The sequence below is a fragment of the Carlito syrichta genome, unplaced genomic scaffold (assembly GCF_000164805.1).
Source record: "Carlito syrichta isolate Samal-C Ts95f unplaced genomic scaffold, Tarsius_syrichta-2.0.1 Scaffold136857, whole genome shotgun sequence".
NCBI classification, from domain to species: Eukaryota; Metazoa; Chordata; class Mammalia; order Primates; family Tarsiidae; genus Carlito; species Carlito syrichta.
Genome location: NW_007080953.1, coordinates 427,855 through 444,575, shown reverse-complemented (window position 1 = coordinate 444,575; position 16,721 = coordinate 427,855). Strand labels below are relative to the sequence as shown.

The window sequence follows — 16,721 nt, the reverse complement described above, 5'->3', positions numbered from 1 at the left end:
GTGTGTGTGTGTGTGTGTGTGTGTGTGTGTGTGTGTGTGTGTTGACTTTAATTTGGAAAGTGGCTTTTTTTAAAAAGCAGGATGTATTGAGAGGACAGAAAAGTTCCCACAATGGGAGGGGAGGGGGTTGCCCAGAAAGTGGCTTTTAAAACAATTTATTACAGGCTCAAACCTGTAATCCCAGCACTTTGGGAAGCCAAGGCGAGAGGACTGTCTGAGTTCAGGGGTTTGAGACCAGCCTGGGCAACTTGGTGAGCCCTCGTCTCTACGAAATATCAAAAAAAAAAAAAAAGCTGGGCAAGGTAGCACACGCCTGTAGTTCCAGCTACTTGGAAGGCTGAGGCAGAAGGATTGCCTGAGCCCAGTGGGTCGAGGCTGCAGTGACTGTGACCGTGCCACTGCACTCCAGCCTGGATGGCAGAGTGAGACTAACTCAAAAACAAATAAACGGACAAAAAACCCCAACTTATCCTGTAGAATTTTGTCCAAATACTTTGATGTCAATCCTGCCCACCTAATGATTAGACTAGAAAGCAACGACCAATCCTATAAGCTATAGTAAAAAAAAAAAAAAAAGGAAAAACTTCAAAAAATTTCTGCCCCCTGCCTTTGTAGCTTTGTAGATCCACTGATGTCGTCTATGAACCTACTTTAATGTATTTTTGTTAATTAATCTTGCTGAGTCTAATTTCCTGGATCAGGGAGATTAGAGGGGTTAATTAACTAGGAAGCTCATGTGGACAGTGAATTTCCGAGAACTGAGATTTATGATATAGAACAACCCTTTTCCTTGTTTAAACACTTTTTTAGTAACAAAAATGAAAGTCGTGCTGGACCAAGTAAAGTATTTTAGAGATGTATAAAAAAGTGAACGGGCCGGGCTCTGTGGCTCAGCCTGTAATCCCGCGCCTTGGGAGGTTGAGGTGAGTGGATTGCCTAAGCCCGCAGATTCTCTTCTCCACAATAAATAAAAAATTAGCCGGGCGTGGTAGCGCGCGCCTGTAGTTCCGGCTACTCGGAAGGCTGAGGCGGAAGGATCACAGGAGCCCAGCAGGTCAAGGCTGTGGTGGCCGGGAGTGGCCACTGCACTCCAGTCTGGGCGACAGAGTGAGACTCCAACTCAAAAAAAAAAAAAAAAAAGGGAACGGTCTTTTCTCCTATTTCCTCATTTCCTTGTCTCTGAGTACTCAGTAGAAATGGTTGGTAGGTCCTTCCGGCGCCTTTTGAAAAAGGCTTTTAGGTCCACTCTCTCTTGATGTTCAGCTGAATGAAGTCCTCAGGTCAGGGCCACCCACAAACACTCAGGATTTCCTGAGCTGATGACAGATGAGGCTCAATCCCTGTAAGGGGAAACTCAAGGGTAGAACCCAACACTGTCACCAGCTAGCTGGGCCCTGGACATGATGTTTAACCTTTCTGAGCCTCATTTTCCTTGCCTGTGAAGTGGGATGATGAGTTCCTACCTTAGGGGTTTGTTGTCAGGACTGTATTGTATACATGTAAAGCAGGTGCCCCAGGCCTGGCAAAGCTCAGTAAGTGGCGGCCACCACATCGTTTTCAGGTGAGCATGGGTGAGCGCAGGGCATTACAGGTGAGTGCAGGGCATCGCATTTTCTTCCCTGGCTGCTCTTCCTCACCTGCTGCCCGGCAGGCTTGGTTATATCCCTGTCAGAACTTTCCTGCCTCTCTGCACTTCCCCTCCACCAACCCTGACCTATGTCCTCTGCATTCTGCCCTGCTCTCAGATCCTAGGCGTCAAGGCCATCCAGCCCTTGAGCCCTTCTCAGACCTGATCCCTCACTCCAGAGCCCCAACTCACCCCTCCCTGATGATGGGAAAAGTTACTATCTTGCTACTCATTTGTGGGTGGCAAAGTCGAGAGTGGAAGCCATGACCCTACACCCTGCTCCACATTGAGGACATTCATACAGAGTAGCCAAGCCACAGCTCCCTTTGAGGGTCCCTTGAAGCAGGGCAGAAAGGCGTATTGTCAGCTCTGTGGTTGCTGACTGGCCTCCCTGCTCCTTGTGCTGAGACTAAGAAGGGGCACCAGGGGGCGCTCCAACCACCAGCAGCAGGAAAATCACATTTCCACTTGGAAAACGGCTGTGAATGGTGGCGCGTTCCTGCCTCCCATCCTAGGTGACCCTAGTGACCTCTAAGACAACCTGATTAGGGGAAGAAGGTGGGTCTTACAAATAGAGACATGCCTGGATTTGAATTCTAGTTCCATCATCTGCCAGCTGTAAGATCTTGGGCAAGTTCCTCTCTTGCTCTCCTCATCTGTGAGACGGTGCTAATGGTACCACCACTCTCACAGATGTTGCCTGTAGAATGCCACATCGTTTCACAAGCATGTATATACTGCTCACTATGGATGGGCTCCCTTTGCCTCCTTTCCTTCCTTGAGTCTGTGTTGCTAGAATCAGACTTAGCACAGCTCTATAACGCAAGGTGGGCAGAGGGACCCTGGATGGAGTGGCTGCATTTCTGGCCTTAGTGGAAGCTCTCCTGCTTCTACTTGCATGACTCGTGGAGCAAGGAGTGAGCACTGGATTGGGAGCAGGAGACAAGGTTTCCAGTCTTGGCTTTGCCACACACTTGCTGAGTGACTTTGAGGAAGTCACTTCACTTCTGTAGATTTAGCTCACCTTGGGTCAAATAGGGTGCTGTGTAAGGACCTTCTCAGCGCTGATTTGACAGCCTCAGGGCCTGAGCCTGGGGACTGCTCACAAGAAAGCCCAGACAGCTTTTCTCAGTTTTCCACAGAGTAAGCAAGCCCTCCCGAAGGCCCTTCCCAGGGGTGTGATAACAACTGCAGAGGGCACACCTGTAATCCCAGCACTTTGGGAGGCTGAGCGAGAGAATTGCCTGAGCCCAAGACTACCCTGGGCAACTTGGTGAGACATCATCTTTATAGTAAGTCAAAAAATTAGCCAGGCATGGTGGTGCATACCTGCAGTTCCAGCTACTTGGAAGGCTGAGATAGAAGGATCACCAGAGCCCAGCAGGTCGAGGCTGTGGTAGCCTTGAGTGGGCAAACTGCACTCCAGCCTGGGTGACAGAGTGAGGCTCTGACTCAAAACAAACAAACAATCAAAAAAAAAATTGCAGAGGGTGGCAGAGCAGGAAGTTATGTCTGTATTTCTAAAAGGTGAGGCCTGAGGCTCAGAAAGAGAAAGGGTCACCTAAAAGTCACTCAGGACTGTCATGGCAAGGCAACTGTTCCTTACTCACAGCTGCATTGAAGGTACCACTCGATAGGACTTAACTGTAGTGCTTTTTGGGGAAGGAGACAGGTAGTGTGGGCTACAGCAACCCAAGGAGGCTTCCTGAAGAGCCTTGAAGGATGGCAAAGGTGGTTTCATAGAACACCCAACCCAGAGGCAGGATGTGGTATAGAAAAGTGATTCTTGCTTCAGTAAGATAGAAAAATGCCGAATAAAACAAAAGGCAAGCAGGTATATTCACTATACTCAGGTGCATTGTGTAACAGAGAGGTTGAGTAAGGAGCATTCCCTAGGCCTCTTTGACCATGGACCTCTTTTTTTGCAGAATGTCTTAGGGGACTAGGGTGTCATAGAACATCCCTTGGGAAATGCTGGTTTTGAGAAAGGAATGGTTGCAGTTCTTAGAATCCAGGGAAGTGACTCCAGGGGTCTGTGTAGTAGAGTATGAGAATCAAAGTGGTGGCAGCAAGGTACAGTGGGTAGGGAATCTCTCACTTCTTAGCTGTGACCTTGGGCAAATTTTATTCCTTTTCTGAAGCTCAGTTTCCTTCTTTGAAATGGACTTAGACTGTCTCAGTTTCAAACAAGATAATGAGTGTGAAAGTCCTGACTGTGTTGCTGGAAAGCCACTGGAATTCTCCTCACCTCAATCCTGTCCCCTTCCTGGACCCTCTTCCCTGGGCTAACGCTGTCTCCTTGACCTGACAGAAAGGAGGTGTGGCATCAGGATTCAAGCACGTGGTACCCAATGAGGTGGTGGTGCAGAGACTCTTCCAGGTCAAAGGGCGACGTGTGGTCCGCGCCACTGAGGTGCCTGTGTCCTGGGAGAGCTTCAACAATGGCGACTGCTTCATCCTGGATCTGGGCAACGTGAGTCCTGCCTTACACTTTTCCAGGGCCACTCTTGGCCTGGCCTGACTCTGGGGACATGGGCACACCCACATGAACAGGTGCATAGACACGGGCAGGGCAAACCACAGGGACCAGCAGGCCCCTGCACACTGTGCAGGAATCAGACAGACCCACGTAAAGGCATGTCTGTTGTGCACAGACTTCCACATGTGTAGACTCATGCCCATCGTGCACAGACCTTAAGTACATGCCATGTGTATAGTGTCCTTGGACTTTGATTGGCACTGTCTGTTCACATGCATATTCTGTGTACCTTTTTATTTGTAGTCACGTGCTTATAAACATGTGGCAGGAATAGGCTAAAACTATAGGCTCTTGCCCGCCAGGCATGGACACGTGCACCATAATGAATGCCCACACATGTAGACTTGGGTGTGTTGTTCAAGGTCAGGGCCCCCATGTGTATGTCATACATGTAATTGCACAAGTACACTGTGTGTGACCCATCTTATAGATGTATGATGCCTGCTTCACAAATCCACGTGAGTGCAGACCTGCAAGTCTACCCCAAACCTCATATGCATATATGCCTTTGGTATAATGTTCATGAGAACATAGGCACACAATGATTTAGTGTAAGCTTTGTATTAAGGCGTGGTGGGCACACTGAAGAATATGTGGGTCCTGAGGGTATGGCTCAATGGATTTTATAAAGTGAACACACCCACGTAAGAAACAGGATCCTTCATCCCAAGTCCAGCCATCATCCTGAACTTTCTCAATAGCATAGATTAGTATTGTCTGTTTCTGAAGTTTATGAACATGGAAACTTACTCTTCTATATCTGACTTGGTTCAGCATTACATTTCTGAGATGCATTCATATTTTTGCACTCAGTTGTAGGTTGTTCATTCTCCTTGCTATCTAAGATTCAGCTGTGGGGAGGTACTGCAATTTATGTATTCTTGATGTTGTTGATGGACATTTGGGCTGGTTTCTGGTTTAGGGATATTACAAATAGTGTTACTCCGAACATTCTTGCCCAGGTCTTTTGATGAACCTTTGAATGCTTTTCTGTCGGGTATATTCCTAGGAGTAGGATTGCTGGGTCATAGGTATAGGTATATTGAGCTTTAGTAGCTATGGCCAAACAGTTTTCCAAAGTGGTAGTACCAATTTATATTCCCATCAGCAGCCAGACATTTTTGTACACATTTTAGATGTAGGTGTACCTGTGAAAAAAGACATATCCCCAGACATGCAGTCACATTCCCTGATGTGCATGCATCACACTCATTGTTCTTAGATAGCGTACATGGGCAAGCCCTGCCAGCCCTCACCTGGGCAAGCACAAACAAGGTGAACTTGTACACACCCCACAGTCTCTTCCCAACCCTGTCCCTGGGCAGGGCTTTTACAAAGGCTGGGGCACCAACTTATGGGATCTCTGTCTTCTAGGATATCTACCAGTGGTGTGGTTCCAACAGCAACCGATTTGAAAGGTTGAAGGCCACGCAGGTGTCCAAGGGCATCCGGGACAACGAACGGAGTGGCCGGGCCCGAGTGCACGTGTCTGAGGAGGGCACTGAGTCCGAGGCGATGCTTCAGGTACCCATGGCATGTAGGTTGGGGTGGGCAGCGTGACAGGCTGCTCGTGACTTTCTTCCATTCAGTAGGCAATCTGAGGTGAGTTTGAGGGAAAAAAAAGTTCCATGCCCTCCTCTCTCCCACCACACACACAAACTGTTTTTCCACCAAGCCTGAATGCTTTAGAGAGTGAGAAGATCAGCCAGCTTCTCTGGGAACTCCCAGACTCATGCACCATGACTGGAACCCCAGGTCATGGTACATACTGGGAATGTAAGCCACACCCTCCAGTGGGGAGGGCCAGGTCCTCTGCAGGAGCCAAGCAGGAGGGTCCCCAGCATCTCCTGAGGGCCAGCTTGGTGCTGGAGTGAGGTGAGAAAGAGACCCCGAAATCCAATTCTTTCTTTTCTCTTCTGACTATTCTTTGTAGTTTATGGCCCATTGAGTCAGCTGCATGATGGGATTGCCAGTCATTGTGCTTTGAGGACATGTCAGTAGGGGCAAGGTTCACCAGGAAAAGGAGGAGGCTCTGAGCTCTGCTCCACACTTCTTGGGTCATGCTTGTCTGGGGGCTTCCAGTTCCAGTTTTTGGAAGGAGCACAAGGGTGATTATTATGGCGAGGAAACTGACACCAGCCGTGGCTTGGGAGGGCCAATATCTGGGGCTGTCAAGGCTGGAAAGGCCCAGAATGGAGGAGGGAAAACAGACTCTGAAGTCCCAGGGGTGGAGGTTCATACTCTGGCTTAGCCTCCTCATAGCTGTGGGTCATTGACTTTGTCTCTCTGGACCTCTGTTTCCTTTTCTGTAAAATGAGAGTGATCATCTGTGCCTCCTCGCATGGGTGTGAGTGTGAAGTGAAAGCGTGTAAAGGCACGTGGTAGAAGGTGTTCAGTAGTTGTAGTTCTCATGATTAGCAGGAAGGGCTTTTTTTCCTTAGAGTCACGTGCTTATAAACACAGGACGAGGTCGTCCTAGAGTTAGAGGGGTAAGGATATTCTCTCAGAGTTCCTGGAGTTAGAGAGACAGGGAGGGAAGGACCTTTCCTTGGCAGATCTGGACTTGTGGCTGGACGGAGGATGTCCTGGAGGGAGCTGGGCCCCACCTGGAGGGTTGCTGTTGATGCCTGTGTGGTCCCTGCCTGCCTGGGAAGCTCTCTCAGGAGCCCAGGCCCCTCCCTCATGACCACACCCTCTCTCCGTCTTTTCATCTCCCGCAGGTACTGGGCCCCAAGCCGGTTCTGCCCACGGGTACTGATGACACAGCCAAGGAGGACGCGGCCAACCGCAAGCTGGCCAAGCTCTACAAGGTGAGCCCCAGATGATCTGGTCCCTGGGTGTGGGGTCAGATGGGGAAGCGGGAAACTTGGGCTTCCCCAGCTCCTGCTGTGGGTCTTTGAGCAAAGCACCCCTTCTGGGGTGCCTTGACTTTCTCATTTCTCTGGCGTACGCCTGGGTAATTTGCCTTTCTGCACTAAGAATAAGAGAATGTGATAAACTCCAGACACATCTGTATCATGTTCATGCATGGGATCTCTCTCTCTGGGTCTGTTTTCTGGTTTATAAAGTGAGAAAAAGGGCAGAGGGGTCAACTTTGCAGGATTTTGGGGAGTCTGTGGAGAAAACTGATGGGAAAGTATCGTAGGAAAATACTTAAGGAAATACTATAGAACTGAATTTGTATGTGAGGCTAGTGGGGCAGGGCGGTGCAGGTTATGGTTAATGACTTTATTTGTAATTTCTTCCTTATTTTTACAACTGAATTGAGGTTTATTGAGCTAAGGAACTCTGGTGTCTTCACTTTAAGAGAAAGTTAAGCCAACTGAGCCCGTTTTACTTGTGTTGTCCCCCAGGCTGCTTTGTGGTAAAACAACAACAAAATGGGGGTGTAGATTTCCATCATCTCCAGAGAAAAAACACATTATTGATTTTTTCTTGTTATAAAGTAATGTATGTTTGTTGCAAAAAAAAAAAAAATAGTGAACAATACTCATGAGTATAAAGAAAAAAGTCAATGTAATTTCACTAGTTTAAGAGTACCAGCATTTTTTTTTTTTTTTTTTTGAGTTGGAGTCTCCCTCGGTTGCCCAGACTGGAGTGCAGTGGCTGCTCCCAGCCACCGCAGCCTCAACCTGCTGGGCTCCAGCGATCCTTCCATCTCAGCCTTCCGAGTAGCTGGAATTACAGGCATGCGCCACCACGCCCAGCTGAGTTTTTGATGTATTGTAGAGATGAGGTCTCACTGCCCAGGCGGGTCTCGAACCCGCGGGCGAGGGCAATCCACTCACCTCAGCCTCCCAAAGGCACGGGATTACAGGCTGAGCCACCGAGCCCGGCTCATTTTTAAAATATTATTATTTTTTGAGTAGAAGTCTCACCCTGTCACAGCCACCACATGCTCACAGCCACCACAGTCTCGGCACTCTGGACTCAGGTGATCCTTCTGCCTTAGCCTTCCAAGTAGCTAGAAATACAGGCATGGGCTACTATGCCCAGCTAATGTTTTTTTAAAAATTTATTTATTGTAGAGAAAAGGTCTCACCAAGTTGCCCAGGCTGGTCTCCAATTCCTGGAGTCAGGCTATCCTCTCGCCTTGGCCTCCCAAAGTGCTGGGATTACAGGCGTGAGCTACTGTGCCTGGCCGACAACCAGTATTATTTTTAAAATGTGTTTTAGGCTGGGCACGGTGGCTCAACCTATAATCCAGCATTTTGGGAGGCCAAGGCAAGAGATTGCCTGAGTCTGGGGGTGTGACCCAGTCTGGGCAACTTGGTGAGACCTCGTCTCTACAATATATCAAAAAAAATAAGCCAGGTTCGGTGGCTCAGCCTGTAATCCCATGCTTTGGGAGGTTGAGGTGAGTGGATTGCCTGAGCCTGCGGGTTCTAGACCCACCTGGGCAGCTTGGCGAGACCTCATCTCTACAATAAATCAAAAAATCAGCCGGGCATGGTAGCGCATGCCTGTAATTCCGGCTATTCGAAAGGCTGAGGCGGAGGGATCCCGGAGCCCAGCAGGTCAAGGCTGCAGTGACTGGGAACGCCACTGCACTCCAGTCTGGGTAACAGAGTGAGACTCCAACCCCCCCCAAAAAAAAGCCGGGCAGGGTAGCACACACCTATAGTTCCAGCTACTTGGAGGGCTGAGGTGGAAAGATTTCCTGAACCCAGCAGGTCAAGGCTGTGGTGGCCATGAGCATGCCACTGCACTCCAGCCTGGGTGACAGATTGAGACTCCAACTCAAAAAAAAAAAAATGTTTCAAGGGTCAGGTTCTGTGGCTCATGCCTTTAATTTCAGCACTTTGGGAGGCAGGAGAATTGCTTGAGCCCAGAAATTCAAGACCAGCCTGGACAACATAGCAAGACCCTATCTCTACAAAAAATGAAAAAATTAGCCAGACATGGTGGCACCTGCCTGTAGTCCCAGCTACTCAGGTGATTGAGATGGGAGGATCACTTGAACCCAGGAATACAAGATTGTGGTGAGCTGTGTTGAAGCCACTGCACTCCAGCCTGGATGGCAGAGCAAGAACCTGTGCCTAAAACAAAAAACAAAAAAATGTGTTTTAATTACAAAAGTGGCAAGACTCAGTTTTAAAAATCAGCCTCTCCTCCTCACCTTCATGGTTACCATAGTTACATAGTTGCCATTTTAGTGAAAGAACACATCTTTGTCCAGATACTGTTTTTTTATGCCTAATTACTTTTCCGTCTCTATTTTATAATAACTGAATCCAAACCATTCATGTTGTTCTGGGGCCTTTTTTCCACTTAACATGGTCAGAAATATCTTTCTATAACACATATCTACATGACCTGTTGTAACAGCTATATAGTATTCTGTTTTGTGAATGTTAGAATTTAAGCAGATCTTGATTGATGGACATTAGGATGTTTCCACCTTTTCCAATTGCAAACGGTCCCTCATGGTGCATTTGTGCTGAGTACAGTATAGCACTCGGGCAAGTCCCTAGACATGGTATTGCTGGTTCACTGACCACAGAATGAGTCCATGGTTAAAAATATTGTCTCTGGAGTCAGATTGCCTGTGTGTGACCCCAGGTATGCTACTTTCTAGGCCTGCGAGTTACTTAACCACCCTGTGCTTTGGTTTCATAATGAATGAAATGAGGATGGCCATAGAACTATCATGTGCAAGAATTAAGTGTTCTAAAATGATATTTAAGCTATGTAAATTGCTTAGAACAGCACCTGGCACATAGTAGTAAGTATTCAATTAGTGCAGAACACTGATTTAAGTTCTGATACACACCAAAACACTTTCACCAGGGACCCAGAACCTTGTCAAAACTGGTTATTGTTGATCTTTAGAATTTTGACTAGTGTAATACACCTTTTTTTTTCACTTTAATGGGCTTTTAATGTTGGAATCTTTTTTAGGTTTATAGAAAAATTCTAAAAATAGTGTAGAGAGTTCCCATATACTCTTCACCCAGCTTCTCCTTCACATCTTAACATAATCGGGTACATTTGTCCAAACTAAGAAATTAACATCGGCTCAATACTGTTCACTAAGCCAACAGACTTTTTGGATTTTTCCAGCTTTTCATTCCAGGTTCCAATGCAAGATACCAGACTGTATTTAGCTCTGTTCACTTTTATTTTTAGCTTATTATTATTATTTTACTGATGAAGCTGAATACCTTTTCCGCCAACTATTCAGTTCCTCTCCTGTGGCAGGGTTCTGCTTGCATCCTGCCTTCCCTTCCCATGTGCGGTTTCCCCGTGACACCTGAGTGTAGGTCTGCATCTGTGACTCTGACAAAACCGAGAAGGAAAGCAGTTGTCTACATGTGCCTTGGAACTTGCAAGCAAAAGCCTACGCATCACCCTGCAGGGCCATTTGGGGTGGGGAGTGGGACAAGGGAGTGGAAGTCTCGGGGTGGGCAGCTGCAGACACTCACACGGCTCTGCCTCCCCTGTGTTCCCTCAGGTCTCCAATGGTGCAGGCACCATGTCAGTCTCCCTCGTGGCTGATGAGAACCCCTTCACCCAAGGGGCCCTGAAGTCAGAGGACTGCTTCATCCTGGACCATGGCAAAGACGGGAAAATCTTTGTCTGGAAAGGTACTAGGGTCCAGGGAAGGGTCCCAGCCAGCATCCAGGACCTTGGGTGGGATCTCCTGCAGCTTCCAGGAACTCAGCTCCTGGGGAGTGTAGAGTGTGAGTTGGAGGCACCTGGTACAGTGGAAATTGGGAGTTTTGGACTGACACCTTGGCTTTGCAGTTGACATGCTGTGTGACCGTAGACACTTTACTTATCCTCCTCTCTGGGCCTCAGATTCCCTATCTGGTTAAAATTAGCATTTCCCAAGTGTGTTATAACATCAGTTCTCTGAGAGGTTAGTTAGCATCATGTAAAAATTATGTAGGAAACATGTAGCACTGTGGTCCAATAAGTTCATGGGTAACCATGGATTAAATAATGGGAAACAAGTTTATTTAGTGTAGGATGTTTAACTTGCCCGTGTACACTGGGGGTTTTCATGGAGATGACCTGGTTTGGGAAATGCTGTGCCAGAAGTCCATGAACTTTTGAGGATGTCTTGTGGGAGACTCTTGGAAACTGTTGCCCCAGATGTTTCTGAAAGACCCTGAGAGATTCTGAGGGGACCCATCGATACCCTCTCCTCCTTTTCCAAGGCTAGTCCCAGGTAAGAGGACAGAAGGGAAGGAGGCAGTGAGTGGGCAGAGACAGAGAGAGCGAGAGATACAGAGAGAGAGGAGAGGCTATTATAAATATTACTATTATTATCCTCGGGCCTGGGGCAGGCTTGGCCTTGGCAGTGAGAAGGCTGGAGACTTAAAGCTGGCACTAGCTGGCTAGGAGCTCACCTGGCACAGGAATGCTGTCAAGGGCGGGGACAAACTGGAGATTGTGGAGGAGTACCACCCTGTCGAGGGAGGCCTGAGTGTGTAGCGAGTAGGCTTCAGAGTTGACTGGACAGAGTCTGAATTGCAGCTTTCACACCGGCTGAGTGGCCTTGGACGGGTCATTTAATCTCTTTAAGACCCTAATTTCCAGGCTGGGCGTGGTAGCTTGCACCTACAATCCTAGCACTTTGGGAGGCCGAGGTGAGAGGATTGCCTGAGCCCGCAGGTTTGAGACTAGCCTGGGCAACTTGGCAAGACCTCATCGCTACAATAAGTTAGAAAATTAGCCGGGCATGGTGGCATGTGCCTGTAGTTCCAGCTACATGGAAGGCTGAGGTGGAAAGATCGCTTGAGCCCATCAGGTTGAGGCTACGTTAGCTGTGAGCGTGACACTGCCCTCCAACCTGGGTCCAACTCAAAAAAAAAAAGACCCTAATTTTCTTAGATGTGCATGAGAGCAAGATGATAACAATCTTTATCACATAAGACTGATGTGCAGATTAAATAAAGTAATCTATGTATAGTTCTAAGTCCAAAATACATTCTCAGTAGATGGAACACAGTGGCGTTGTGGGTGGTGTCATCAGCCAAACCCCAGCTGGATCCCCAAAACTCTACAATCATTCAGCTCTGGGAGTCTCTGGTCTTGGCTGTCCACAATCTAAGCAAAGTAGCAAGGGCGGTCTGGCTGCTCCTTTTCCTGGACCATGGGGCATCAGGATGCACAGGATCCCAGGCCCCTGACCCTCTATCATTTTCTCTGGCTGCGGACAGGCAAGCAGGCCAACATGGAGGAGAGGAAGGCTGCCCTCAAGACGGCCTCCGACTTCATCTCCAAGATGGAATACCCCAAGCAGACCCAGGTGAGTCTTGGAGGCCAGGTAGGATGGGAGGGATGGGTCCAGTTTGAGCGGGATGGGCGGGGGTCCTACCCTCAATGTGGATGGGTCTCTGAGGCTCCCTCAGGACCCCTGCGAGGCACCCAGCCACATCCTGCTCCTTCCCCTCTCCTTCCCAGGTCTCCATCCTTCCCGAGGGCGGGGAGACACCCCTGTTCAAGCAATTCTTCAAGAACTGGCGGGACCCAGACCAGACGGACGGCCCAGGCCTGGCCTACCTGTCCAGCCACATCGCCAACGTGGAGCGCGTGCCCTTCGACGCTGCCACCCTGCACACCTCCACTGCCATGGCTGCCCAGCACGGCATGGATGACGATGGCACAGGGCGGAAACAGGTGCCTGCAGGGGCTTGGCGGGTGTGTCCGGGCCCCTTCCTCCCGGGCACTCTGGCCCATGTGCTGACTTCTGCTTTCCTGAGGATGTTACACCGTGGGGATGTTACACCATAGTTTTGGTGGATGAGATTCTTTTGTCTTACTCGTTCTTTTGCAACTTACGCAGCCTGAACACCCACTGTGTTTCAGGCCCTGTGTCAATTGTCTCAGACTCTTCACCCTGCCTTAAGGAGGATCTGGTCTGGGAGGGGAGGTGACCATAGCCACCACTGATTGCTCAGACCTGTGTGATCAGTGGAAAATGGGCAGAAGCACAGAGGATTGTAGGGACACAGGAAGGAAAGTGGTACAGGTGGTTGGGACAGCCTACGTAGAGACAGGGACTCTTGGGTAGGGTCTCAGAGTAGGAGTAGGAGTTTGCTACCAGAGAAAAATAGTAGAGAGTGGTGGGTCTTCCAGGTGGGACTCGCTGTGTTTGGGAAGGAGGGAGCTGTTCTTTGAATGCCGGTTCCCAGGGTGTGGACTTGATCCTCTAACCACTAGGTGCTAGTCAGGGGTTTTATTTTTTAAAGCAGAAATGTAACAAGCTCAGGTCTGTGCTTTAGAAACTTGCTGTGGAAATGTGTTGGGGGTGGGAAAATAAAGGTGGCAAGCTGTGAGGAGGTTGTTATAGTAGTTTAGGGGAGAAGGATGATAGCCTTGAGACTAAGAAGGTCACAGGAAGGTCACAGGAAGGTGGAGAAGGGGAGGTGGGGATGGGGCTCAGAAATGTTTACGAGGTAGAGTCCACTTCAGGCAAACACTGATTCCATTCCTAATGACAGGAATAACAAAAGTGTTCATTTGTATTTATGATCATTTCTGTCATTGGCATTATTATTAATTCCCTGATTCATCAGATGGGGAGGATGCAATGAAAATATTCAGGGTGTGGCAGGAGACCTGGCAGCCTGGCTGTGCAGCCTTGGGTGAGCTATGTAACCTCTCTGAGCCCCTCTTTCTTACCTGCAAAATGAGGTTTAACCCCACTCAAGGATTTTCAAGATCCAGAGATCCAGAGACTTGGATTGTTTTCTGGGACTTAGAGGACGCAGTGTCTCCACTGCACCACCAGGTGGCGCCATAGGGCCTTGTGATCGCTTGGAAAAAGTGGTGTCACTGGAGCTGTGCGGAAACCTGCCAGCAGGGTCATTATGAGGTCACCTTGTGGTGACCCCTGCCTCTGCAGGTGACCTGTAATCCAGGCTGTTCAATAATGATACAGATCATGGCAATATTCATAATACAATCATAATAATTATATTATGATGAGAGTAGCAGCCACCTAAGGGGCTATCGCCTTGTGCCGGCCACTGTGCCAGACTTTCATGAATACTCATTTGAGCCTCACAACAACGCTGTGAGGTAGGTGTGTTATGGTCCCAGGGACGCTCGGTTGCTCGCCCTTGATACTGATAAATCAAAGGGACAGGGAGCTGGCAGAAAGAAGTTTATTTCTGAATTCGAATCCAGGGAGCAGAGCCGGACTGGAGGTCTTTCTAGAACGGCTCTGCCCACCTTTCAGGCCTCGCAGTCCGCTTTTTTTTTTTGAAGTCCAGAGTTGTCAGTACCTATACATTAGCCACATATATATATAGAACTTAAGTTATAGCCACATTTTACGTTTAGATAGTGACATTTAGAGGAAAGGAAGTTTCCAAGGCCTAAGACATCATGCATTGCAAAACTTAGCAGATCACAAGACTTACTATTACGTGGATACTATAGTGTCCAAACCTGTGACTATTAAGAAAGGGGGTAAACAGAAATTTACATCTTTGGGTGTAGTCTGCAGAGAAGTCAAGGATCCCCTGAAGCTACTTACTGGGAGTGCATAGAAGACAAGGGGACTCTCAGTGATGTGCTCAGGAATGTGCCAGAGCACTTGAACCCTTGCCATGCCCTTCTCTAGGGGCTGTGGCGATATGGACAGACATTAGCAGGTCTCTGTACTGTTATCCTCATTTTTCAGGTGAGAAAACAGGCTGAGAGAGGTTAAGCAAGTTGTTCTAGGTCACAGGGTTTCTCAAGGGGTGAAACCTGCTTTGGGATCTGCGTCTGGCTCTGAGTTTCCCAAGGAGCTGCCTTGATGATCTGTCGGAGGGAGACTGGCAGCCATGGAATGTGAGGACCCAGAGCAGGAAACCTGGGATGGAGTCTCCACCCTGCCGTGTAGTGCCTCTAAGATTTGGGCAAATGATCGAACTCTAGTCTGAACCCAAGTTGGAAAAGCTCATTCTATTGTGGAGCCAGGATCTAGCATGCTGCAGCTTCCCAGCTGGCCAGAGTTGGGAGTAGGAGGTTCCACACAATATGTGATCCTAGCTTTGTTCTGACAGATCTGGAGAGTCGAAGGCTCCGACAAAGTACCCGTGGACCCTTCCACGTATGGGCAGTTCTACGGAGGAGACAGCTACATCATTCTGTACAACTACCACCATGGTAGCCGCCAGGGACAGATCATCTACAACTGGTGAGGCCTGGGGCCATCTGGTGTGTGTTGGGTGGAGCATGGGGCCCAGCCCTGAGAGTGGTCACGAGGGGAGGGCCATGAGCAGGACTGAAGGCAGTCTGAGGGTGAGGGCCTGGAGTGGGACCGCCACACCTTGTTGGGGAATGCTGTCATCCACAGGGCAGCACCACTTGGCTTATTTCTCCAAACAACTTCCAAACCATTCTTATCAAAGTATTTCTCATCCACTCTAGGAGATACGGTGAATGGGGAGAGACGTACAGAGTATCTAAGTCCATGCCAAGTACTATACACACTAGGGTTTATCCTTCCACATATGTTGTTCATTCAAAAAAAAAAAAAAATTTTTTTTTGAGTCTGAATCTCACTCTGTCACCCAGTTGGAGTGCAGTGGCACAGTCACCGCTCATTACAGCCTTGACCTCCTGGGCTCAGGTGATCCTGCATCCAGCAAATTCGTTCTTATTTTTGTAGAGGCAAGGTCTCACTATGTTGCCCAGGTTGGTCTCAAGCAGTCCCCTCTCCTCAACTTTCCAGAGTGCTGAGATTAGAGGCATGAGCCATTGCACTCGGCCTAAATATTATCTTAAAACAGAGAATACATTCACATGGTTCAAAAATCAAAATAGAATATAAACGTATTTATTGAGAACTCTTGTACCCACCCCTGTCCCTCTCTACCCCATTCTCTAAACCTCACCCCTTCATGAGTAACTACTTTCATCTATCTTTTTTATCTTCCTCCAGGAAGTCATTATGCAGCAAATAAATGTGCAAATATAGCCTAATTCTTCCTCTTCCTTACACAAAAGATAGCAAACTGTGTACCTTGTCCTGCACTTTGCTTTTCTGACTCATTTCTTCCTGGAAATGCATCTGTGTGAACGCATAGCTTTCTCGTTCTTTTTTAGGACTGTATAACACTCCTCTGGGTGGCTGCACTATAGTTTATTTAACAAATTCCTTTCTGCTGCATACTTGGGTTGATTCCAGTCTTTTGCTATTACAAGTGTTACTGTGATTAGTAACCTTAAACAAATGTCATCTTGAATGTATAGTGAGATACCTCGAGTGTGAGTTCCCAGAAGTGGGATTGCTGGATGAAAGAATAAATGCCCTTGCCCTTTTGACAGTTGGCCCCCGATTCCCTTGATAGCATTGTAGCCTTACGTTCCCACCAGTGACGTGTGAAAGTCCCAGTTTTCCTATATACACTAGTGGACTGCACTGTCAAAACTTTTGAATGTTTGTCGACTTTATGGCTTATAAAATGATGTCTTTACTGAGCACAGCAGCTCATGCCTATAATCCCAGCACTTTGGGAGACCGAGGTAAGAGGATTGCCTGAGCCCACAGATTCGAGACCAGCCTGGGCAACTTGGTGAGACCTTATCTCTACAATAAATCAAAAAATT

The 16,721-nt window shown here is 48.2% G+C and overlaps 1 protein-coding gene across 5 annotated transcripts in view; it reads left to right on the top strand.

Annotated features, from left to right (window-relative positions):
- The window catches only part of GSN (gelsolin), a 70,101-nt gene that overhangs the window by 43,738 nt on the left and 9,642 nt on the right, over positions 1–16,721 (top strand). For all 5 annotated transcript variants that reach the window (XM_021708428.1, XM_021708427.1, XM_008049786.2 and 2 more), the window contains 7 exons: positions 3,939–4,100; positions 5,541–5,690; positions 6,887–6,976; positions 10,621–10,753; positions 12,335–12,423; positions 12,579–12,794; positions 15,173–15,306. In XM_021708428.1, the coding sequence (XP_021564103.1) occupies positions 3,939–4,100; positions 5,541–5,690; positions 6,887–6,976; positions 10,621–10,753; positions 12,335–12,423; positions 12,579–12,794; positions 15,173–15,306 (974 nt within the window). The remainder of the gene's footprint in view (positions 1–3,938; positions 4,101–5,540; positions 5,691–6,886; positions 6,977–10,620; positions 10,754–12,334; positions 12,424–12,578; positions 12,795–15,172; positions 15,307–16,721) is intronic.